At 43.9% G+C, this 20,297-nt stretch overlaps 1 protein-coding gene across 1 annotated transcript in view; it reads right to left on the reverse strand.

The window, feature by feature from the left end:
- Positions 1-20,089, reverse strand: part of GPR39 (G protein-coupled receptor 39) — a 135,056-nt gene extending 114,967 nt beyond the window's left edge. The window contains exon 1 of the mRNA XM_032783757.2: positions 18,694-20,089. Coding sequence (XP_032639648.1) covers positions 18,694-19,561 — 868 coding nt within the window. The 5' untranslated portion in view covers positions 19,562-20,089. The remainder of the gene's footprint in view (positions 1-18,693) is intronic.
- Between the last annotated feature and the right edge of the window lie 208 nt (positions 20,090-20,297).

Here is a 20,297-nt window from a genome sequence, read left to right on the forward strand (position 1 = left end):
AAAAGTGAAATAAATGTTTCAACTCAGCTCTAGAAATATATAGATATTAAAAAATAGTGGATCAGCTCTCCATTAGAATGTAGCAGAGTGCTCTGGTTTTGATAAAGCTCAGGGGAATGTTTCCGAGAAGCAGGAATGGGTAAAAGGTCAGGTTATCCTGATATAAGAAAATGGAAATGAAAACTGATATTTGAAGGGGAGAGAATGAAATCCAAGGCTCTGATACAGAGACAGCATGTTTGGGAATAGAACAAAGAAAACACTACCACACATTCACACGCACACATGAGGATTTGTTTGACAATGGGGAGAAAGCGGGGAGGATTCACCCCAGCACCAGAGCTCTGCTCAGTGCAGGGAGTGAGGAGAAGACCTGGCCGTGGTTCCCTGATTCTGAAGTCCAGCCACACTGTCACTTAGAGTTGCCACCAAATACCTCTAACTTGCCTCTCTGACACAGGAACCTCAATGGACCTTATGCCAGTGGAGGACTGGCATGGTGGAGCTCTGCCATGCCCTGACACATCCCTACCCCGCAAGGGCAGCACCATGGCTGCACAAGCAGGAAGGACCCCTGCTCTATGGAATTTTTGTGCTAGAGAGTTGAGGTGGAATATTGCCCCTTTATGCTACTTGTGTTGTACAGAGAGGCTGTAGCCAGGCTTGAGAATCTGGCCCCATAGCTCCCTTCACCCCATCTTCCCTGCCCCCAGGGATGCAACATTGAGAAAATAGTTAAAGGAAGTTATAATTGCTTACCTTGGAGATACTCTTCAGGGAAAAAAAAAAATCTGTGTGTCACAAGTTACAGTGCTCTACTAAAGGGAGATTAAAAAAATAGGGCCAAATCATCAGTGGATGTCAGTGGGCATAGTTCCAATGAATTCAGTGTATAACTAGGCAGAGCAACTGAGGATCTAACTTCTCCTGTTTGCAAACCATACACATTGCACAGGTTTTCAAAGGGTTGTAGCAGAATGCATTAACTCCCCACCCCCCGCCACTCCCCTCCAGCTAATCTGTAACACAAAGAAGGGTTGACCTTACATGTAACCCAAAAAGTGTCTGTACTATTCAGTTTGAGGAAAAGATAAGTCAATTTCAGGTTCCCTTGGGTAAGATTTTGTTGCTTGGTTAAAGAAAGAAGTGAATCTTTAAGTACACTTACAGTAAAGGTATTTGCCATCTGCCTGAGACTGGGAATGGCAGTGCCCTGAGTTAATTAAATCAAGTCTTCTGTGGTTGTTAGCGGATTTCATGTTTGAATTATGCAAATATCAAAATCTCTTCGTCATATAAAATTTCAAAATGAGAATGCTCTGCATAAGGCCAACGCAGCCCAAGTACTACCTTATTCCCAAAGCTTAATGTGGTTTGACTGAAGCCTAACAAAGGGTTATGATTTGGTTTTACCGCACTTTGTTCACACTATGACAGTCTAGAGGACATTATCTGCCTGTCAGCAAACAAACATCCAGTCATTTTAAAACTTCACTTCAGTCTGATAAGGTTAAACCAATTCTCTATTGGAAGAAAGAATTCACAACACAGGCTTTTACGTACCAGACACTGGACACAAAGACTCACAACTGAATAGGTCATGGATTAGTACATCCAAGGCATAGATTGGGCTGGGACACTAGGGAAGCAGAAAATAAATGAATGCTTTAAGGTGGGACTTGGATCAGGGAGATTTGGAGCAGACAAATTGAGTAGCGTGCACATCAAAGGGCAAGCAGGGATTGCAGCGCATCAAGCTGGGTGTACCCTTGGTCTTTTGGTGAATATCTCCTACTCTTCTCAGGACACAAAGCTACTCGTATGGGAACCGGCTCATAGGCAGGGAACCGTGTGTGTGTGTATTTCAGGTGGAAATAGATCTCATGGGTTTCCTATTCTGACTTCTGAAAACTTGAGCTATTTGCCAGCCAGGAAGTGTCACTTGAGACAGTCTGCTGCACCTCCACTGGCTCCAGGACTCTCCTGCCACAGAGGTTCATGTAATTACATAGCGCTCATCAAATGACTTATACAAGCCAGTTCACCTTAATAGCGAATTGCTTCTGCTAGTATAAAAAACACCCACATTGCACACGCCCTCCCTAGTCAGAGGAAACAACCTCATTGCTGTCAGACGTAAAGAACTCACAAAATCCCATAATCGAAGAGCAATAAACTCCCATCCTTCCTAGAAATAGCTTCTACGTTTTCATATCATACTCATCATAATGGTATCTGATTGCCTTCAAGCCCTAGCATCAGGCAGAAATTGTCTAGTTTAAGAAATCTGAACATACAGCTTAGGTTTTCAGTATAAAGGAAGTAATTGCATAGGGCTGGATTATTCACATTGGTGAGACATTACACAAATGAGTAGTCCCACTAAAGTCAACAAGCCAGATTTTTTTAAAAAGGTATTTAGGCATCTAAAGATAAAGACAGATAATTATGAAAATCCTACTAGACACCAACTGAATTTTTAGGTACCTAAATACCTTGGAAAATCTTGCACCATGAGACAATTCCTTTGTTTAACTACTCACCAATGCAAGTAAAAGTCGCTCACAATCTAACCCCCAGTAATTATGACCAAATAAGAATTCTATTAGCTATAGAAATAGGAGTTACGCATCCAACTCCCAGTGACTTTCAATAGAATCTGGGTACCTAAATATCCTTTGTGTTTATGAAAAATCTGCTCTAAATCTATTTTTGAGGTCTCATTGGGGGGAAAAAATAATCAAGAAAATAAAGCTTTGTTGTGAAAAACCGTAAAGACCTTTTGATGATATTTCAGAGTCTAAAGCCTAATCTAATCAATTCTGCTGGGCAACTGCACTTGCCCTTGACTTCTATTTATCCTTGACAAACCACCAAGGATTCGATTCTTATTTGGCAGAGTAGAAACCACAGTCAACCTTCTTTGATACAACATAGACAGTGTAGCCTAGTACTAAGCTAGTATTATGTGGTTTGGACCCATCCATAGAATGGGTTGGAAGGGACCTCAAGAGGTCATCTAGTCCAACTCCTCGCTCAAAGCAGGACCAATCCCCAACTAAATCACAGAAGAGGGAGCGAAAAGGATGAATTTTATCAACACTCACTATTTTAATTATCTAAGATTAAGATTTTTCAATAGTAGTTAGTAATTTTTGGTGCTCCCATTGTATTCAATACAGGTTCTAATATTCTGCTTATTACCATGGTATCTGAGCACCTCAATTCTTGCATGCCCAACTTCAGACATTTTAAGAGTCTGGTTTTCAGAGGAATATTTTCTGAAAGTTGAGCCCTTCATAAGGTGTCTCAATTGGGCATCTAAGAATTAAAGCATTTTAAAAAAGTGTGTCACTCTAGAGCTGGGTAGAAAAATGTTGTTTTGGTCGTGCAAAAATTTTTGAGGAAAGTTAATTTTGTTTTCTCTATTTTTGTTTCAAAAAAAGTTTATGGCTTTATGTGAACAGATACAGATATTTTTTTTGGCCCAAATTTTTCTGGTTTTGATGGGTGGAGTCAGGGGGAGAAAATTCTAGAATTAATTGAGAAAAAACACATTGCCCATAGAAAATTAAATATGTCAAAAAACATGCCTTTAAAAAAAATATATTACAAATAAATAACAACAAAAGTACCAACCAGCTTTTCACTTCTGACAATGTTGACCCATGTTTCTACACCATCCAATGTCTTTGGTAAAATTCTAAACCCTAGCACAGCCAACAACATAGGAATTATATCCATCATCTAATATAGGTGAGTGGAAAGGCTGTGTATTGAGGATGCAAAATAGGACACAAGTACAGTATTTACCTTTTACGGATGATCATTTAAAACCCTCAGAAAAAGTTAGTTGGACTCTTGTTGCATACATAATTCTCTCTCTCTCTCTCTCACACACACACACACACACACACACACAGTACTTGCTTGAGATTAGATGGTTTACATTTCTGTGGGGGTTTTTTGGCTTTCCACACTATAATTTAATGCTGAAATAAGCAGAATCCAGTGTAATTTTTTCCCTGTTGTACAGCAAGCAGTTTACCAACTGTTACAGATACTGTCACTTTTAATTGGCCTCAAGTGACGGAAGGTTTTACTTTTAGCATAATCAGACTGCTTTTCCTATACTGGGGATGGCAAAGTGGTACCCAGAAAACAAGAATGTTAGATTAGAATCTAAAGGAGGCCAAAGGCCACCGAAGTGTTAAAGGGGTTATTTTTTCATTAAATCATGCAAAAATGTAATTACACTGCAATAGAGTGCTTAAAATTGTTTCAAGTGAAAAGTTCAGAGTATTAAAAGTAATGTAACCCCAAAAATATTTAGTCAGAAAGCTAGATTCATCACTAATTTACATCCTCTGCCATCCCAGTGAAGTGGCATCAGCTCAAAGTTTGATGATTGTGCAGCTATTTTTGTCTTTATGTGCATACACCATTAGGGCTCATGAGAATGTGGATGTTGTTCTAAAACAGTATGTTCTAGGAATTATTTCTGGGGGCAATTCTCTGACCTGCATTACACACAAGGTCAGACTAGATAATCACAATGGTCCCTTCTGGCCTTGGAATCTATGAATATCTAAAGAACTCTTTATTTTCCGTTCATTTCACCTGTCCTCTGTTTAGTGAAAATCCAGACACGATTACCCAAAAGGATACACAAAAGGAAACAGCAGTTACACCAGATGAAAAAGAGTACATGTTGAGGACACCCGTATCAGCCTGACCCTTTCTCCCACCCAGACAAACAGCTCAGGCATATGCCCACCTTTTCCCCTCCATGCTCTAGCACTAACATCACAAGGAAGCCCTAAGGTGGATTAGAGAGATTTCTTTAGTACTCTCGCCCTCTCTGCAGCCAAAGCCCCTCAGAGTGCCAGAAGCATTAAGAATACTGTTAGCACTGACCTTTACACCTCAACCTCTTATTCCCCACTCTTACATGGCAGAAAAAAGTAGCAACAAGGTTGTCCCATTACCCTCCTCTCCATCTCCCTTTATCTGAGAGGTCAGTGCACCTGCTGGTACCCAGAACTTTTCCCTCAGAATGTTCTTTAACAGAGGAGGAGAGAAAGAGCCCACCCAACATCCTTCTCTGAAGCTTACCCCTGCTCGAGCGTTGTGAGTAGACAGAAATCTTCCTACCTTGTCTCTCTCTCTCCAAAGATACCTCCTGAGAGCAGGAAAGAAAGGCCTCAAGGACTTCTTCCAACAAGCTGGAAACTTAGGGTCAATATGAGTGTGTGTGTGCAGCTGAGGAGGGTTAATAATAAAATAGAGAGAGCGCCTCCAGAAGTAACCTGGTGCACTCAGGTTAAATAAAGACAACCTCTACAATTTTGGAATACCATTCTCTTCCTCTGGATAATATACCATGATCCCAGGCATTAGTATTCCCTTCTGGCAATGTTTTCTCACCGTCACCCTCTGAGCCAAGAACCACATCATACATAGATTGCTCACACACCTCTCCCAGTTTCAACAGATAAGACTCATTTGTGGCAAGTTCACAGATGATTTATTGAAGTCTTCACTTGCGAAAATTAAATGCATTATCTATTCTCTTCTATTGTTTTGAATTCCGATTATACCACATTTCACAAAATTAAATCTTTTGTTTTCTAGCTGATGTTAAGACCATTATCTTTAAACAATAATTGCTAGTCTGTGAATTTTAATGAAAGAGCTTTAATATCAGAGAAGCTATTAGTCATTTGGAGCTTTCAATTTATCGTACATAACTCCTTGACTTCCTAAAGGCAGCTATTAGAATCTCAGCACTAACAGCACACCAACAACCAGCAGGCTAAAGCTTATTATTTTCGTCTTCTTCCATTCTGACAAGTGGATTCCTAGACTTGCAGTTTTACTGGGTAGCTAATACAGCTGCAGAACTAGTCAGGAGAAATCTCAAAACAATATTCTCCACTGCAGATCACCAGTTAAGATTTCAATTTCTAACTGTGCCACATCTATGTCCTTCTAGGCAAAGTCCCTTCAGACTTTCCTCTAGGGAAATCCAAGTAATTTACACTGCTAGACTTTATCGGTATGGTTACCAAGAGGGAGAAAGAATCTTTCCAATCCTTTAAATCAGATGCAAGAGTAACATAACATCAAGATCAACTGACTATTAGACTAAACCTGCCTGCTGATAATCTCTTACTTGTATGAATAACTGTTTACAAGGGAAGAAGGAACTGAGAAAAAATAATAGGTTTAGCTTTATTTCTGAACATGAAATCTATGGGCCAACTTTTTTGCTGCCCCCAAAGTTGGGTTTTAGAATGATCTCTCTGGCCCCATGTTTGACACTCTTCCCTCACCCCTTTTTTATTATTATAACCATTCATATTCATGTTGGCCATATGAATTTTTAAAGGAGGCGAGTTTTAGGTTTTTTTTATTATAATTATGCAGTACTTATTCGGGCTCACACAAACACAAGCTAAACCAGGGGTTCTCAAACTTTTGTACTGGTGACCCCTTTCACATAGCAAGCCTCTGAGTGCGACCCCCCCCTTATAAATTAAAAACACATTTTTATATATTTAAACACCATTATAAATCCTGGAGGCAAAGCAGGGTTTGGGGTAGAGGCTGACAGCTCACAACCCCCCATGTAATAGCCTCATTACCCCCTGAGGCGTCCCGACCCCCAGTTTGAGGACTCCTGAGCTAAACAAAAACAGTATTTTCTCCCACACAAAATGTACACTTGCTAGTTATAAAAGGAAAGATTAATTTATAATATACATTTTGAGTAATGAAAATTTAACCAAATTAACCAAAACCAAGCTGTATTCAGTAGCATGAAACAGTTTACAGGTTGCCACATGAACACAGACATCTCAGACAAGGTACATTTCTGAACATCCCAACAATTATCTCCCAGACACATCTGTTTAGCTCCATGTTGGGAATAAAATTCCCTTCTGGTACAGTCCTAGGACACATTAATTCTACCTTTTATAGACTTTTAAGAGGCAGTTTCTGCACAGATCTTTCAGTCACCCTTCCCACTCTAATCTCCAACTGAAAACTGTCATAGTGGTTTTCATTATTGCACTGTGACCCCCTTCTGACAACAAAAATTACTACATGATCTCATGCCACAGGGGGCCCCAATGAAGCTAAATTGATTGAGCTTGGGCTTCAGTCCCGCATGGCAGGACTCAGGCTTTGGCAAGGCCAGCATTAGACTTGCTGGGTCCCAGGACAGAAAGCCCGAGCCCGAGCCCCATGGGGACAAAGCCCTCGGGCTTTGGCTTCAGCCCTTCATGGCGAGGCTCGGGCTTCAGGCCATGGTCCTCCCACTTTTTGAAAGTGGACAGGACTGGCCTGTCCACTTTTTGCCAAGGAGGACCCCACCCCTTTCCCCGCCTTCTCCCCCCACCCCCCAATGCCCTATCCAGGCCAGCCTGGAGCTCGGCCGGGAAGCCAAACAGACCCTCCACCTGCCTGTGGTGTGGGGGGCTGAGAGCAGCGCCCGGCCCATATCCTCACCTGGCCCAGGGCAGGTAGAGTTCAAGGGTCCATGACTCTACACCAGCTCTCCACAGCTGACCACATGGCTCTGTCCCCTACCCGGCTCCTGGGATCCCAGCCCCCACCCCCTGCACAGATCCTCCCCTTGCCTTCTGAGGTGGGGGAGAGGAGGGCCCTCAGAGCCACAGCCTAGCCATGATAAGAGCCACACAGGCAGCTGTGGGGAGCCAAGGACCCTCCATCTGCCCTGGGCAGGGAGTCCAGGGGGCGGGAGGCAGGGGGAGTGGGGCCGGGATCCCAATCCCGCTCTGGCTTGGTTGAGGGCAGGACTTCAGAGGGGTAGAGGTAGGGGCCCCCAGTTCCCCCACATCCTTTTGGGAAGGCTCCAGAGCCCTTGCCCTAGCAAGTCTAACGCCAGTCCTAGTGACTCCATCTAAATGAACCTGCGACTCATTTGGGGTCCCGACCAACAGTAAGAGATATTTGCATTTCAGATGTCCAGCGTATCACTGTGGATGACTATATTTTCCCCAGCGTATGGTTAAGATTCCAAAGTTTGTTCCCATTTGTGTGTTATTACCATAGATCTACCTTTTTCTCTCCTAAACACTATATTATTAAATCCCTATTTGTTGAGGTTTGTGCAATAAAATTATTACATCTAGAACCATGACGAAAGGAGCTCCATATAAAAAGGTGTAATCATCTCTTTTGGCTAGTGCTGTGCCTAGCACTGTGCTGCTGGAAATGCTCTTTTTTTTTTTTTTCTAAATAGGCTTTGATCACTCATGCCCAGTAGATATACCTAGGTCAGTATATTTAGCAGCACTGTGAACTATATCAACCCTGATTCTCCCCCCTGTCCCACAAACCCAAATTCAACCCAGGGAAACTTGCTGGATAGAATGTAGAGTTTATGCAGTAGTTTTCTTTGGAGATGTTAAATCACTTCCCATCATTAATGTGGAGCTCTGAATACAAAATGGATGATACATTCCAACCCAGAGGAAGCTGTATTTCAGTGAAGGGTGATTGATGGTTCCTTTAATATTTTATCTAAAGACTTTCACCTAAAATGACCACAGTGTCCCTCAGGAACTGTTTAGGAGGGAATCATCCTCCAATGAAATGCAGGTGAAATCCAATATCTGTGTGACAGAACATAGCAGTGCTATGGAACCAATATCTGTGTGACAGAACATAGCAATGCTACGGAACCATTTGGGACAGAAGTGAATGAACCGTTTCCATTTGAACACATGGGCGAGTTGAGGGGGGATATGCTTGCTCTATATAAATATATCAGAGGGATTAACATTAGGGAGGGAGAGGAATTATTTAAGATTAGTACAATGTGGACACAAGAACAAATGGGTATAAACTGGACACTAGGAAGTTTAGACTCAAAATTAGACAAAGGTTTCTAACCATTAGGGGAGTGAAGTTCTGGAACAGCCTTCCAAGGGGAGTAGTGGGAGCATAAGACATAACTGGCTTTAAGACTAAGCTTGATAAGTTTATGGAGGGGATGGTATGATGGGATAGCCTAATTTTGGCAATTGATCTTTGATTATCAGCAGGTAAGTATGCCCAGTGGTCTGTGATGGGATGGAATCTGTGTTACTGCAGAGAATTGTTTCCTGGATGCTGGCTGGTGAGTCTTGCCCACTTACTCAGGGTTTAGCTGATCGCCATATTTGGGGTCGGGAAAAAATTTTCCTCCGGGGCAGACTGGCAGAGGCCCTGGAGGTTTTTAGCCTTCCTCTGCAGCGTGGGGCATGGGTCACTTGCTAAAGGAGTCTTTGCAGCTTGAGGTCTTCAAACCACAATTTGAAGACTTCAATAACTCAGGCATAGGTTAGGGGTTTGTTATAGAAGTGGATGGGTAGAATTCTGTGGCCTGCTTTGTGCAGGAGGTCAGACTAGATGATCATAATGGTCCCTTCTGACCTTAAAGTCTATGGATCACCACAACACAATTACCCAGATTTGGGCAAGACACCAGGATTAACACCCCCTATTCTTGTGGAATGAAGGAAGGCATTTTTAGGGACAACAAGCAGGAAAGACCTTTGCTTTTATGTCTTATTCAAAAGACAGCACCAATACAGTGCTGGGGCATTGACTCAATACTGACGCAGAGTGGATGCCACCAACATAACTTCCTGGATTATCCAGGCGTTCCCTTAAATTCTTCATCCAAACACTAATCCAACTGCCCCTGCTAAATTTATGAGATCTGACAATATCGAAGCACCAGGTGATATTGATGCATATAGTTTATTGACTTGTGCAACAGAGTCCCTCTCCAAAGGCGTCCCCATCAGGAAATATATGGTTAAGGGGAACTGTATAACATGCACAGATGAAAATAACCACCAGTCTACTACATATGCATCTTCATTGCACATGTCCAATAAAGTCTATGGGGAACTTGAGTGGAATGATTAAAGAATATTAGATATTAGGAATGGCAATATACAAAAACCTGTAGGAGAACACTTCAACCTCCCTAGACACACAATAGCAGATTTAAAGGTAGCCATCCTGCAGCAAAAAAAACTTCAGGACCAGACTTCAAAGAGAAACTGCTGAGCTTCAGTTCATCTGCAAATTTGACACCATCAGCTCAGGATTAAACAAAGACTGTGAATGGCTAGCCAACTACAAAAGCTGTTTCTTCTCCCTGGGTTTTCACACCTCAACTGCTAGAAGAGGGCCTCATCCTCCCTGATTGAACTAACCGCATTATCTCTAGCGGACTTCTTGCTTGCATATATACACACACCTGCCCCTGGAAATTTCCTCTACATGCATGCATACATTCACCCACGAAAGCTCATGCTCCAATACGTCTGTTTGTCTATAAGATGCCACAGGACTCTTTGCTGCTTTTACAGATCCAGACTAACACGGCTACCCCTCTGATACATGATTAAAGAAATGTACCAAAGGGAGTCAGTGGAACTGGATTTAAGTACATGGGGTGAAGTTATAGTCTGGAAACTAATCAACCATGCTGTTCTTTCAATTTTTGTTCGTCTCCAAGCTGTCCCTTTTTCTGTAAGGAAAAGAAGCAGACAATTTCCAGCCTATGAGGAAATGTCTCATTTTCCTGTAACAGGAGTCCTACCATTGTCAAGTTTTGCAGCCCCTGAGTCATCTCTAGATGACAACCACATATTTTTGGCAGAGTACTTGAAGTAATCTGTTCTCCTCAAAATCCATTTGCCAAGTGCCTTACAAAATATATTTCCTTGGTGATCTTTTGAAAGGCTATTTCTATATACGATATCTTTATTTTGAGCTACACATTAATCTGCCAACACTAGATTGTTCATAATGGGGGGGGGGGGGAACATCAGGTGCTCTTCTTCAGTTTTGGGAGACTTTTTTTTTTAATTTCTGATTTAAAGAGAAGTGCTAGCATTGGTCACTAGTTATATTTAGCTTTAATTGACTGTTTAGGTCAGATTGCATGCCTGTTCATTTAAAACTGGCATTGTGTAGAATTAAAATAGATTAACAGCTGCCAAGCTAATGAGTAGTGAACATTGACAGCACTATGTTTTGCGATTATTCTAAATAGTACAGTGGGGTTAGGCGCCTATTGTAAAAGTCAATACTAAGTGGTGACACAATAGGTATCAAAGAGGCAGTGTTTTCCAGTAGATAGCACACTGGTGTGATATTCAGGAGACTTGGGTTCAATTAATTCCTGGCTCTGCCACTGATCTGGGTGACATTTGATAAGTTGCCCCAGCTCTCAGTGCCTGTTTCTTCTCCCACCTCTTTCCCTGTCTTGTGTATATGGACTGTAAGCTCTTTGGGGAAGGGACTATCATATCCTATACAGCATATCGCACAATCCTGGTGCTAATGGAATACAAATAAGATCAAAATGAACTCTATCTTGTGGCGGAACACTAAATCTGGTACATTGTAAACTCCTTGGTGGAGACACCTCTCCATATTTGCCTAATGCACGTAACATCAGCACTGTGCCAAATTAACCCTAAAAACACCACCAGATTGTAACAACTTTTAATGAAGAAGCTACAACAAGCTTGTAATGAAAAGTTCCTATTCCTGCTTGTTAAAGAGCCCGTGAGATATTTGACATTATGGTTCTTCTACAATAGCAGGGAGACAGCTGAGCTGCTGGCATACCAGGGGCACTGTATCCTGTGTGTTGGGAGAGGATCAGGGTCAGTAGACCTGCGTTTGCACAGATCCTTTTACAGTCGGGGAGAGAGACAGAGAAGGAGCTGCAGCCCCTACTCCAGCCAAACCCTCAGTAGCTGCTGCTCCCAGTTGTAGGTCTACACTGCAATTAGACACCTGCTGCTCAACTATGCCAGCTGACTTGGGCTCACGGGGACTCAGTCTGCAGGGCTGTTTAAATGCAGTATAAATGTTTAAGTGTGGGCTAAAGTCAGGGTTCTGTGACTCTCTCACCTCATAGGATCCTAGAGCTCAGATTCCAGATAGAGCCTGAATATCTACCCTGCAATTAAATAGCCCCTTAGCCCAAGCCAGACACCTGTTGCTGGCCCATGCCAGCTAACTCAGTGTAGACATACCCTGAGAAGCTACATAGCTGCTTCATGCTTCAAGCAGGGGATACAGATTTCCCATCAGCTGGACCATCACTTTGATACTCCTTTCCACAGCAGAAGAGAGGTTATGATAACCACAGAGCTCAACATTTTCAGGATAGAGAAAGATAAGAGTCTATACTGACAAGTGTACAATAAATGCCCAGACATGTCCATGCAGTGCAAAACCACCTTTGGCACCTAGCTGGGTCTTTTATCATCATTTAGCTTTTGGCAGAAAGGCCCGGAGCTGAACAAGCTACAGCCCCACCTTTAGGGTCAATCCCACCTGATCGCAGATGGACTGAGTGTTGTGGGGAAGCTTGCACTGCTGTTGCCTAGGTTTATCCTCCATTTATTCTTGTTCTACCAGTCCAGCACTTTTCCTGGGCACAGGTCTGAACATGTAACTAACTAACTTCTTGCTTCATCTACAGCAGAAGTTTAAACATAAAATACTGCACAAGCGGTACATACAGAATGACATTGACAGGCAATAGCTAGATTTCCTCACTGCTCATAACACCAGGACCAAGATAACTATTCAATAGAGATGGACTTTATAGCGATGTTTGCAGTGAACAAGGAAGCAGGCTCAATTATGAGTTATTTAAGCAAAGCCCACACAATATCAAATCAAATTCTACTCGCTTTACTCACACAAGTAGTCCCATGGACGAAATGGAGTTTCCTCATATGACTAAGAAGATAAGATTCAGTTTCCAAGTGATTAACACACACACAGGCGAGGACAAAAAAAGTTGCTTGCAAAAAACCTCAAAGTGTGCGTATCTGAAGTGCAAAACACTTAAGTTGAGCTGTGTAAGCAGTGAGGTACTACAGCACTTATATCCACCGTGACATATGAAAGGAACAGCACTGTGCCACTTAACAGTTACAAGTCAATCCCCCGACACACTGGGGCAACTTCACACAGCTCCACTGGTGTAAAGCTACCGTAAATCCAGCTTGTCCAGATATCAAAGGATTCCACCAGGACTATGTGCCCAAAATTGCTGTTGTGGCTCCCACACCTCTCCAATCCAGACTGCCAGCCTAGTTCTTGGGTCTGGAGGAAGAGGAGTGTGGCCAGATATCCTGGCACCCCAGCAATTTCCAAATGCCTGAGCAGCCCCTTTAGATCTTGGAGTAAATTAAAGCAATCTGAAGGCCTAGGGTTCAGACTAGCCCAGCACCACAAGAACTGGGGAAGGCAAAAGTGGTTTAAATCCAACTTTACACCATCTACCACCAGAGCTGCATCACGTGTTCGTCAGTCACAGTCCAGAATCCGGACCATCATGTGAGGATATTACAGACAGGGCTGGGGAAACTTTTTGGCCTGAAGGCCACATCTGGGTGGGGACAGGGCTGGTGCAAGGAATTTTCACGCCCTAGGCGAAACTTCCACCTTGAGCCCTCCCCTATCCCTAAATCCCCACCCTGAGGCGCCCCCTCCCCCTGCGCGGCAGCTCTCCCCCCTCTGCCCTGAGGCACCCCCCCTGCAGCAGCTCCTTACCCCCCACCCTCCGCTCTGAGGGGCCCCAGCTCACCCCTGCTCTACCTCCACCCCAAGCATGCCGTTGCTGCTTCACTTCTCCCACCTCCCAGGCTTGCGGAGCCAATCAGCTTAGGTGCTGCAAGCCTGGGAGGCGGGAGAAGTGAAGCAGCCACAGCGTGCTCAGGGAGGAAGCGGGGCAGGGGTGATCTGGGGCGGAGAGTTCCCTCGCGTCCTGCCCCCCCCTTACTTGCTGCAGGTGTCCCTCCCCGCATTCCCCTGCCCCAGCTCCCTCCACCTAAATGCCGGTGGCGACTGGGGCGGTCGAAGATCTGGCCGCCGCGGTCGCTGCCGAAGAAAATGCTGCCCCCCAAATCCTAGTGCCCTAAGTCACCACCTAGGTCGCCCAAATGGTTGTGCCGGCCCTGGGTGGGGATATTGTATGCAGGGACATGAATGTAGGACTGCGGTAGGGTGTTGGGGTGCGGGGGGGAGTGCAGGGTGTGGGAAGGGGTGCACTGTGCAGGATGGGGCTCAGGGCAAGAGATTAGTGTACAGGGGGAGGTGCAGCGTGCAGGATGGGGCTCAGGGCAGGGGATTGGAGGAGTGCAGGGCGAGGTGCACCATGCAGGAGGGGGCTTGGGGGGGTCAAGGAAGAGGGCTAGGGGGCTCAGGGCAGGGGGTTGGGGTGTGGGCTCCAGCCCCTGCTTACCTCGAGCAGTTCTGGGGTGGCAGCAGCATACAGCCGGGCTAAGGCAGGCTCCCTTCCTTCCCTGGTCCCATGCTGCTCCTGGAAGTGGCCAGCATGTCCAACAGTGGCTCCTGGGGGTGGGGTGGGGCAGGCGGTTCTGCTGTGCCTTGCCCTTGCCTGTGGTACAACCCCCAAAGCTCCCATTGGGCGCGGTTCCCCATTCCTAGCCAATGGGAGCTGTGGGGACAGCGCCTGCAGGCAAGGGCAGCACATGGAGCCCTCTGCCCCCCCTTCATCTCCCCCAGAGGCCGCAGGGACATGGTGCCGGCCACTTCTGGGAGAGGCGTGGGGCCAGGGCAGGCAGGGAGCCTGCCTTAGCCCCGCTGCGCCACGGGGCTGGCAATCCCATGGGCCAGATTGAAAGCCCTGATGGGCCAAATCCAGCCTGCAGGCCGTAGTTTGCCATCCCCTCTTATAGACTATCAGACTGAAAATCTGACAAGCATCATGACAATATGAACCAAATTTCTGCTCTCAGTTATAGTAACAGAAGAATTTGGTTCTGTACATATTTCAGTAGTATCTACCTTTGTATTCTCCCTCAAACACATGCTCTCTCTAGGCTATGACTGTCCATTCCCATCTGCATCTTGATTCCTTCCTGCAAATTATCTACTAGATTCTGAAGTGATACAGGAAATACTTTCTCACTGTCAGCATTCCCAATTTGTTTTCATTATTGCCACACATGGCATAATAATATGGCACTAAAAAAAAAAAAAAAAAAACGCATCCGTTTCTACTTCTGTGTTTTTCTACTTACATTCTTCTCATCTTTGGTAGATTTATGAATTTCAGTTTCGCAGAAGTTATCATCACTTTTAACAACTAAAGAAAGAAAATGCTAGATTGTTTTTATTGCTGTTAGATGCTCAAAGACATCTTGCTATACGCTGTCATTTACATTTCACATTAAATGTGAAATATGTTGGAAATGAGCAAATATTTGTTTTAATTTGACCCATCTGTTAAATGAAATACAAAGAGCGCTGCTAAATCAACATATTTAAATTCAGCAACTTGTAAACAATTTATATGTTTGTTTCTTCTTGGTTAAAACTGCCTTCAAGCATAATTCTTATGAAATCCGCATATTAAATTGCATCGTATTATCCTTATGGATGCAGGCCATGATTTTTTCCTCTTCAGTTCATTAATTTATTTCCTAACCCAAGTTAATTAGTGAGACTCATATTTTTAAGAGCCATTTGAAATACATCATAGAAATCATTTCAGGAAATTCATGAAAGCATTTTCCAACATCGGCAGCAAGCTGGTCACACACAGAAAATGTTAGATACCAGTGGCAAATTCCTTTCATATTAAGCACCAGCCAACTGCTTTCATTTAGCTTTTAGCATTGGTCCTGACCCATTTCCAACTGGACAGTCAATGGAAAAATTAAGTAGAGGTAGGGACTGTGAGGCTGGCAAACCAGGGGCCAGCTCTTAACAAGGTTTTACGCCTCAGCCAAGCACTGACAAATTCATTGCTGGAATACTGTCTGTTTCACGTGTGTATCAGCATGGTTTAGATGGATATTGAACTTATAACCATGGGTTTAGTGTTTAGACTTTATGAAATGCTTGTAAATTGCTGCATGCATTAATCACGCTTAGAATATCTATAAAAAAAAGTGTTTGCTATGAAACCATAAGCCCTCTCAGCAGGGATTGTCTCCTGTTCATCAAGGCTACCAAAACTAAATGGGCCATTGTGGGACATTACAATACAAAGACTTTGTAAATTGCCCCTTAACAAGCATGAAAAGGCTCCATACAAAAAAAGCTCAAATCCAGCAGTTTGAATTCTGAAAGAAGGAAATAAAAATAGCTGATGAGAAAATTTTTCATCTTTTGCTGTTGAGACTCTCAGAGGGCTATAGCTATGAAACAGAAGCAGAGATCCCCAGGGTCAACCTAGATTAGCCCTAAAAGACATTCAGTGCTGACAGATTACTACAACTCTCATCTTTTGGGACTACAGACTAACTGATTTGTGTATATAATGTTTGCCTGTTTTAACCTGAAATAAAGTTCTCATTTCTTTTCTTAATCCTTAGAATTAAGCATTGGCTACGTGTTGTCTTCGGTGTGAGATCAGAGGTACAATTTGACATGGGGGTGAGTGACTGGTCTCTTGGGACTGGCAGCAACCTGAATAGTGTGTGATCTTTGGTGTATACCAATGAACCATTGCTAAATCCAGCTTGCCTGGATGGCAAGATAGACTGGAGTGTCCAGTGGGACTGTCTGCAACTCCATGGTAAGGCTGTTACAGCACTTTAGGAGGACAAACTTGTTACTGAGTTGGTGAAATCTAATAATAGAACATATCACCCGTTTGGAGTGTCTGCCCTGAGGTTAGCACTCAAGGTTGTAAGCCACTCCAAACAGAGTGACAGGGGATAAATGGCAAGAAAAGCCACAGTAATTTAGTTTCCCCTCTGCACCCACATAGAGCTTATTGCAGGATAGGGGCCTTAAACTGGACTTAAATGTAAATGTGGACAATTGGTGAGGGGAGCAAGTTCCACAGATATCTGAAAGGTCCCACTGTAACAAAGACAGCAATACCTTCTCTCACCCTTGCTCCGTGCATTAGTCATTGCCTTCCATCCCAGAAGGCAGTTCAGATAAAACGTACATTTCAGTGGCGCTGTATCACATTTATACAGTGCCTTCATTCCAAATGATCCCAAAATATTTTGCAGTATCATTAGAGAACCACAGTAACCTGAGTGTTTCTTCTCAAAAAATGCGTTTTAGAGACAAGGACCAGACAAGTGTTTTGACAAAATAAAGCATGTAGCCTGAAGCTTAATTTCTCACATTTGAATCTTGCAGAACACTTCATGCATGTATTTAGCCACATCTGTTATCTAATACTTTTAATCTGGTTACTGAGATGTAATTAAAGGAGTTAGGTTAGACCTTTTTAATTGGGTCTGCAATTCTGACCCAGACATAATGCTGAAGGGGCCAGAGAGAGACTGGGTCTCCTTTCACTATAGCTAGAATTCCTGGTTATCCATTTCTTTCCCCCTACTCCGTAGACCTCTAAAAAAGGCTTGGTGGGCTGTGGATAACAGCGAGACTATGGCTAGCTAGGAGAATATAGGACATTCAGTGTTAATCTTTGCAAGGTTTTCTAAGTGGAAAAGCCTATTTGCATCAACCCCATTCCTCAGATATCAGAGTACCAAAAAGCTGCACTGAAATCCTACTTTGTCCACTAGCTTGTTCATTTACCATAGCCACTATTGTATTAAGCAAGCCAGCAAAACCAGGATTTTGCTGTAATTCAAGCAGGACATGATTAAGAGCACCTCTAAGACCCTCAACTGGAGGTGGAGGCTCCATGGATCACAGCCTGGAAAGATTTCAAGTTGGTGAAATGACAACTTGATTAGTCCTAGTCTGACAAATGTGGCGAGAGAGATCAGAATCAGATGTAATTCCAAGGTTATGGGCCTTCAGATAAGACCGGAGGAAAAAAAAGCAAACAAACCAGAGCAACAGCAACCTGTGAGACCAAATGAACTCTCCAGCCTAGTTTCAGTCAATCAACATTCAACTTAAATATAGCAACAATTGACAAAGTTCAGCACAGGTAGCAGGACATGTATCAGAATTGGCTGAGATTTAGATCTTGTGAGAAAACACATTTTTGCAACAGCCACATATTCAGGAATTTAAGGGGAAAAAATGGCAGCAAGAGAAGAGTTTGACACCAAGTCACTATCCCACTGCCCTGCCTACCAGACTAACACAGTATACCACGGTGGAAGCCAGCTTCACTTGTCCATAAGGAAAGAAACGCAGAGTGTAACCAGGCAGCATAAATACAAAAAGTAAATTGGATTTTACTTAGTGACCTCCCTTCCTCCCCATTGCTTTAACGTGGTAGAATGTTAAAAAGACACAGCCCAAGGAATCAGTTTTTTTTTAAATATATTACTTAAAATGTAAAGGGTCCCTTTTAAAAAGAAAAAGAAAACCTGGAATGAAAACACCCAGCCTTGGCCTTTGCGTAGAAAGCCAAGGGTTGCAGATGGTATGAGAACTGTTTATCTGGGCATGGCCCTCAGTTGTGCCATTTGAGACACTATTCATTTTCAGTCCCACATTCCACACCAGCTTGGGGTCCCATCACTTTAACTGTTAAAGTTATATTCAAAAAGAATGAAGAACCACAAAAGTAAGGAAATCGAGTGATTTATTTAGCTGTATGAATAATTTTCTTAAATTCTGAGGTCTCCGTCATTTTGGACCTGCATCCCATACTTCAATACACATTTGGGCCTTGGCAGGGTGAGAGAGATACCTACAAATAAAACATGCCCTTACCTAGGAAGAGGATGGTTTGTTTCCTGGAGTTCTTGCCCTCCATGCTCTCATTTTTCCGTAGATACTGCTCCTGGTGACTTTGTACCCCCTTAACCATCACAGTCCCATTCTTGAGGATCATCAGAGTTTTCATCATGCTGCGGCACATGAAGGCCACCGATGTCAGCACCACAATGTACACAATGAAAGCGCTGAAGATGCTGGACTGGAAGACAGTCCACTTGGAAGCAAGGTTTGTACATATAGTGACATTGTGCTTCAGGTTAGCCCAGTTGTGTCTGGAGGTAGGTGTGATACAGGCAGTCACCCCTCGGTGACCCTGGACAATTTCTAGGGGGTATTCAGTGCCCATTGCAAAAAGCAGGGGCAGGGCCACCAGGATGGAGATGACCCACACAAAAGCAATGAGTATCTTGGCCTTATGGGGTCCAGAGGCAGCCTTGAACTTGAAGGGGTGGCAGATGGCAATGTACCTCTCGAAGCTGAGGGTGGCCACGTGCAGTATGGTGGCATAGCTGCAGGCCTCGAAGAGGAAGCAGTACAGCTTGCAGGCCACGTTGCCGTTTGGGGTGGAGAAGGGGCTCCAGATAATGCTGAAGAACTCCACAGGCATCCCCAGCAGGATGACCAGCAAGTCAGAACAGGCCAAGCTCACCATATGGTCAGTGACCTCTTTCTGCAGATAGCCTTTCCTCTGCAGCACTTTGGTGGTCTGGATGGTGATACTGTTGCCCAGGATCCCTGCGACAAAGATAAAGATGTAGATGAAGGCAAGAGTGATCTTGATCCACAGCGCAACCTCGAACTCTGGGACATGACTGTGATCAATCACATGAGAGCAATTTGCCTGGCCACTTTGCTGCGCCATGACCAACTCCAGGAAAATACAAGGAAAAGTGGGGGTGGGGGGAGAGACTGTTTACTAACTCCCTCCAATCTTCAAAGTAAAGCAGTAAATAGATCCCTCTTTCTCCCTTCACATTCACAAGCTGGTACAAGCAGGCTACAGTGAAAGGGACTCTACAAGCCACACCTGACCTGAATCAAAGCTGGTTTGTTAGTTCCAGAGACTGTGTCAATAATCCAGCACAGGCGTGGTGGGGAGGAGAGAGGGTTCTCAGCATGCATTCCCCTTTTCTTATGATAGATGAAACAAATTTCCTTTCATTCTTTCTTCTCTCCTGAAATCAGTTCTATTTTCTCAAACACTCCAGACAATGACCTGCAGGGCTGTACCTCTTCCATCCACTTCTGTTATCTGCTGCCTTGCAGAGCACAGCTTGCACCCAGGCTTCCACTACCGCAAACTTGGGGATGACATAGGAGTTTGTGCAGCTGCTCTCGTTTAACATTAACCTGTGGCTGAGTCAGAGACAGGATGTGGTCACTAACCAGCAGTCAGGTGGGTAGGAGGAAAAAAGTGCAACAGCCTTTCAAAACAAGCAGCCTCCACTTCCTGAAATCAGATACCTGCTGCTGTAATAGGCTTTTGCCCTGTACCTACCAGCCAGGAGACAAACAAAGGTGGGGTTGGTGTGGGAGGTGCTCACTGGAGAGAGAAGATTCATTCACTAGCTTCCCTCTGAGCAGGATTCAGGCTTTTG

The sequence above is a fragment of the Chelonoidis abingdonii genome, chromosome 10, assembly GCF_003597395.2.
Source record: "Chelonoidis abingdonii isolate Lonesome George chromosome 10, CheloAbing_2.0, whole genome shotgun sequence".
In the NCBI taxonomy this organism is placed as follows: Eukaryota; Metazoa; Chordata; order Testudines; family Testudinidae; genus Chelonoidis; species Chelonoidis abingdonii.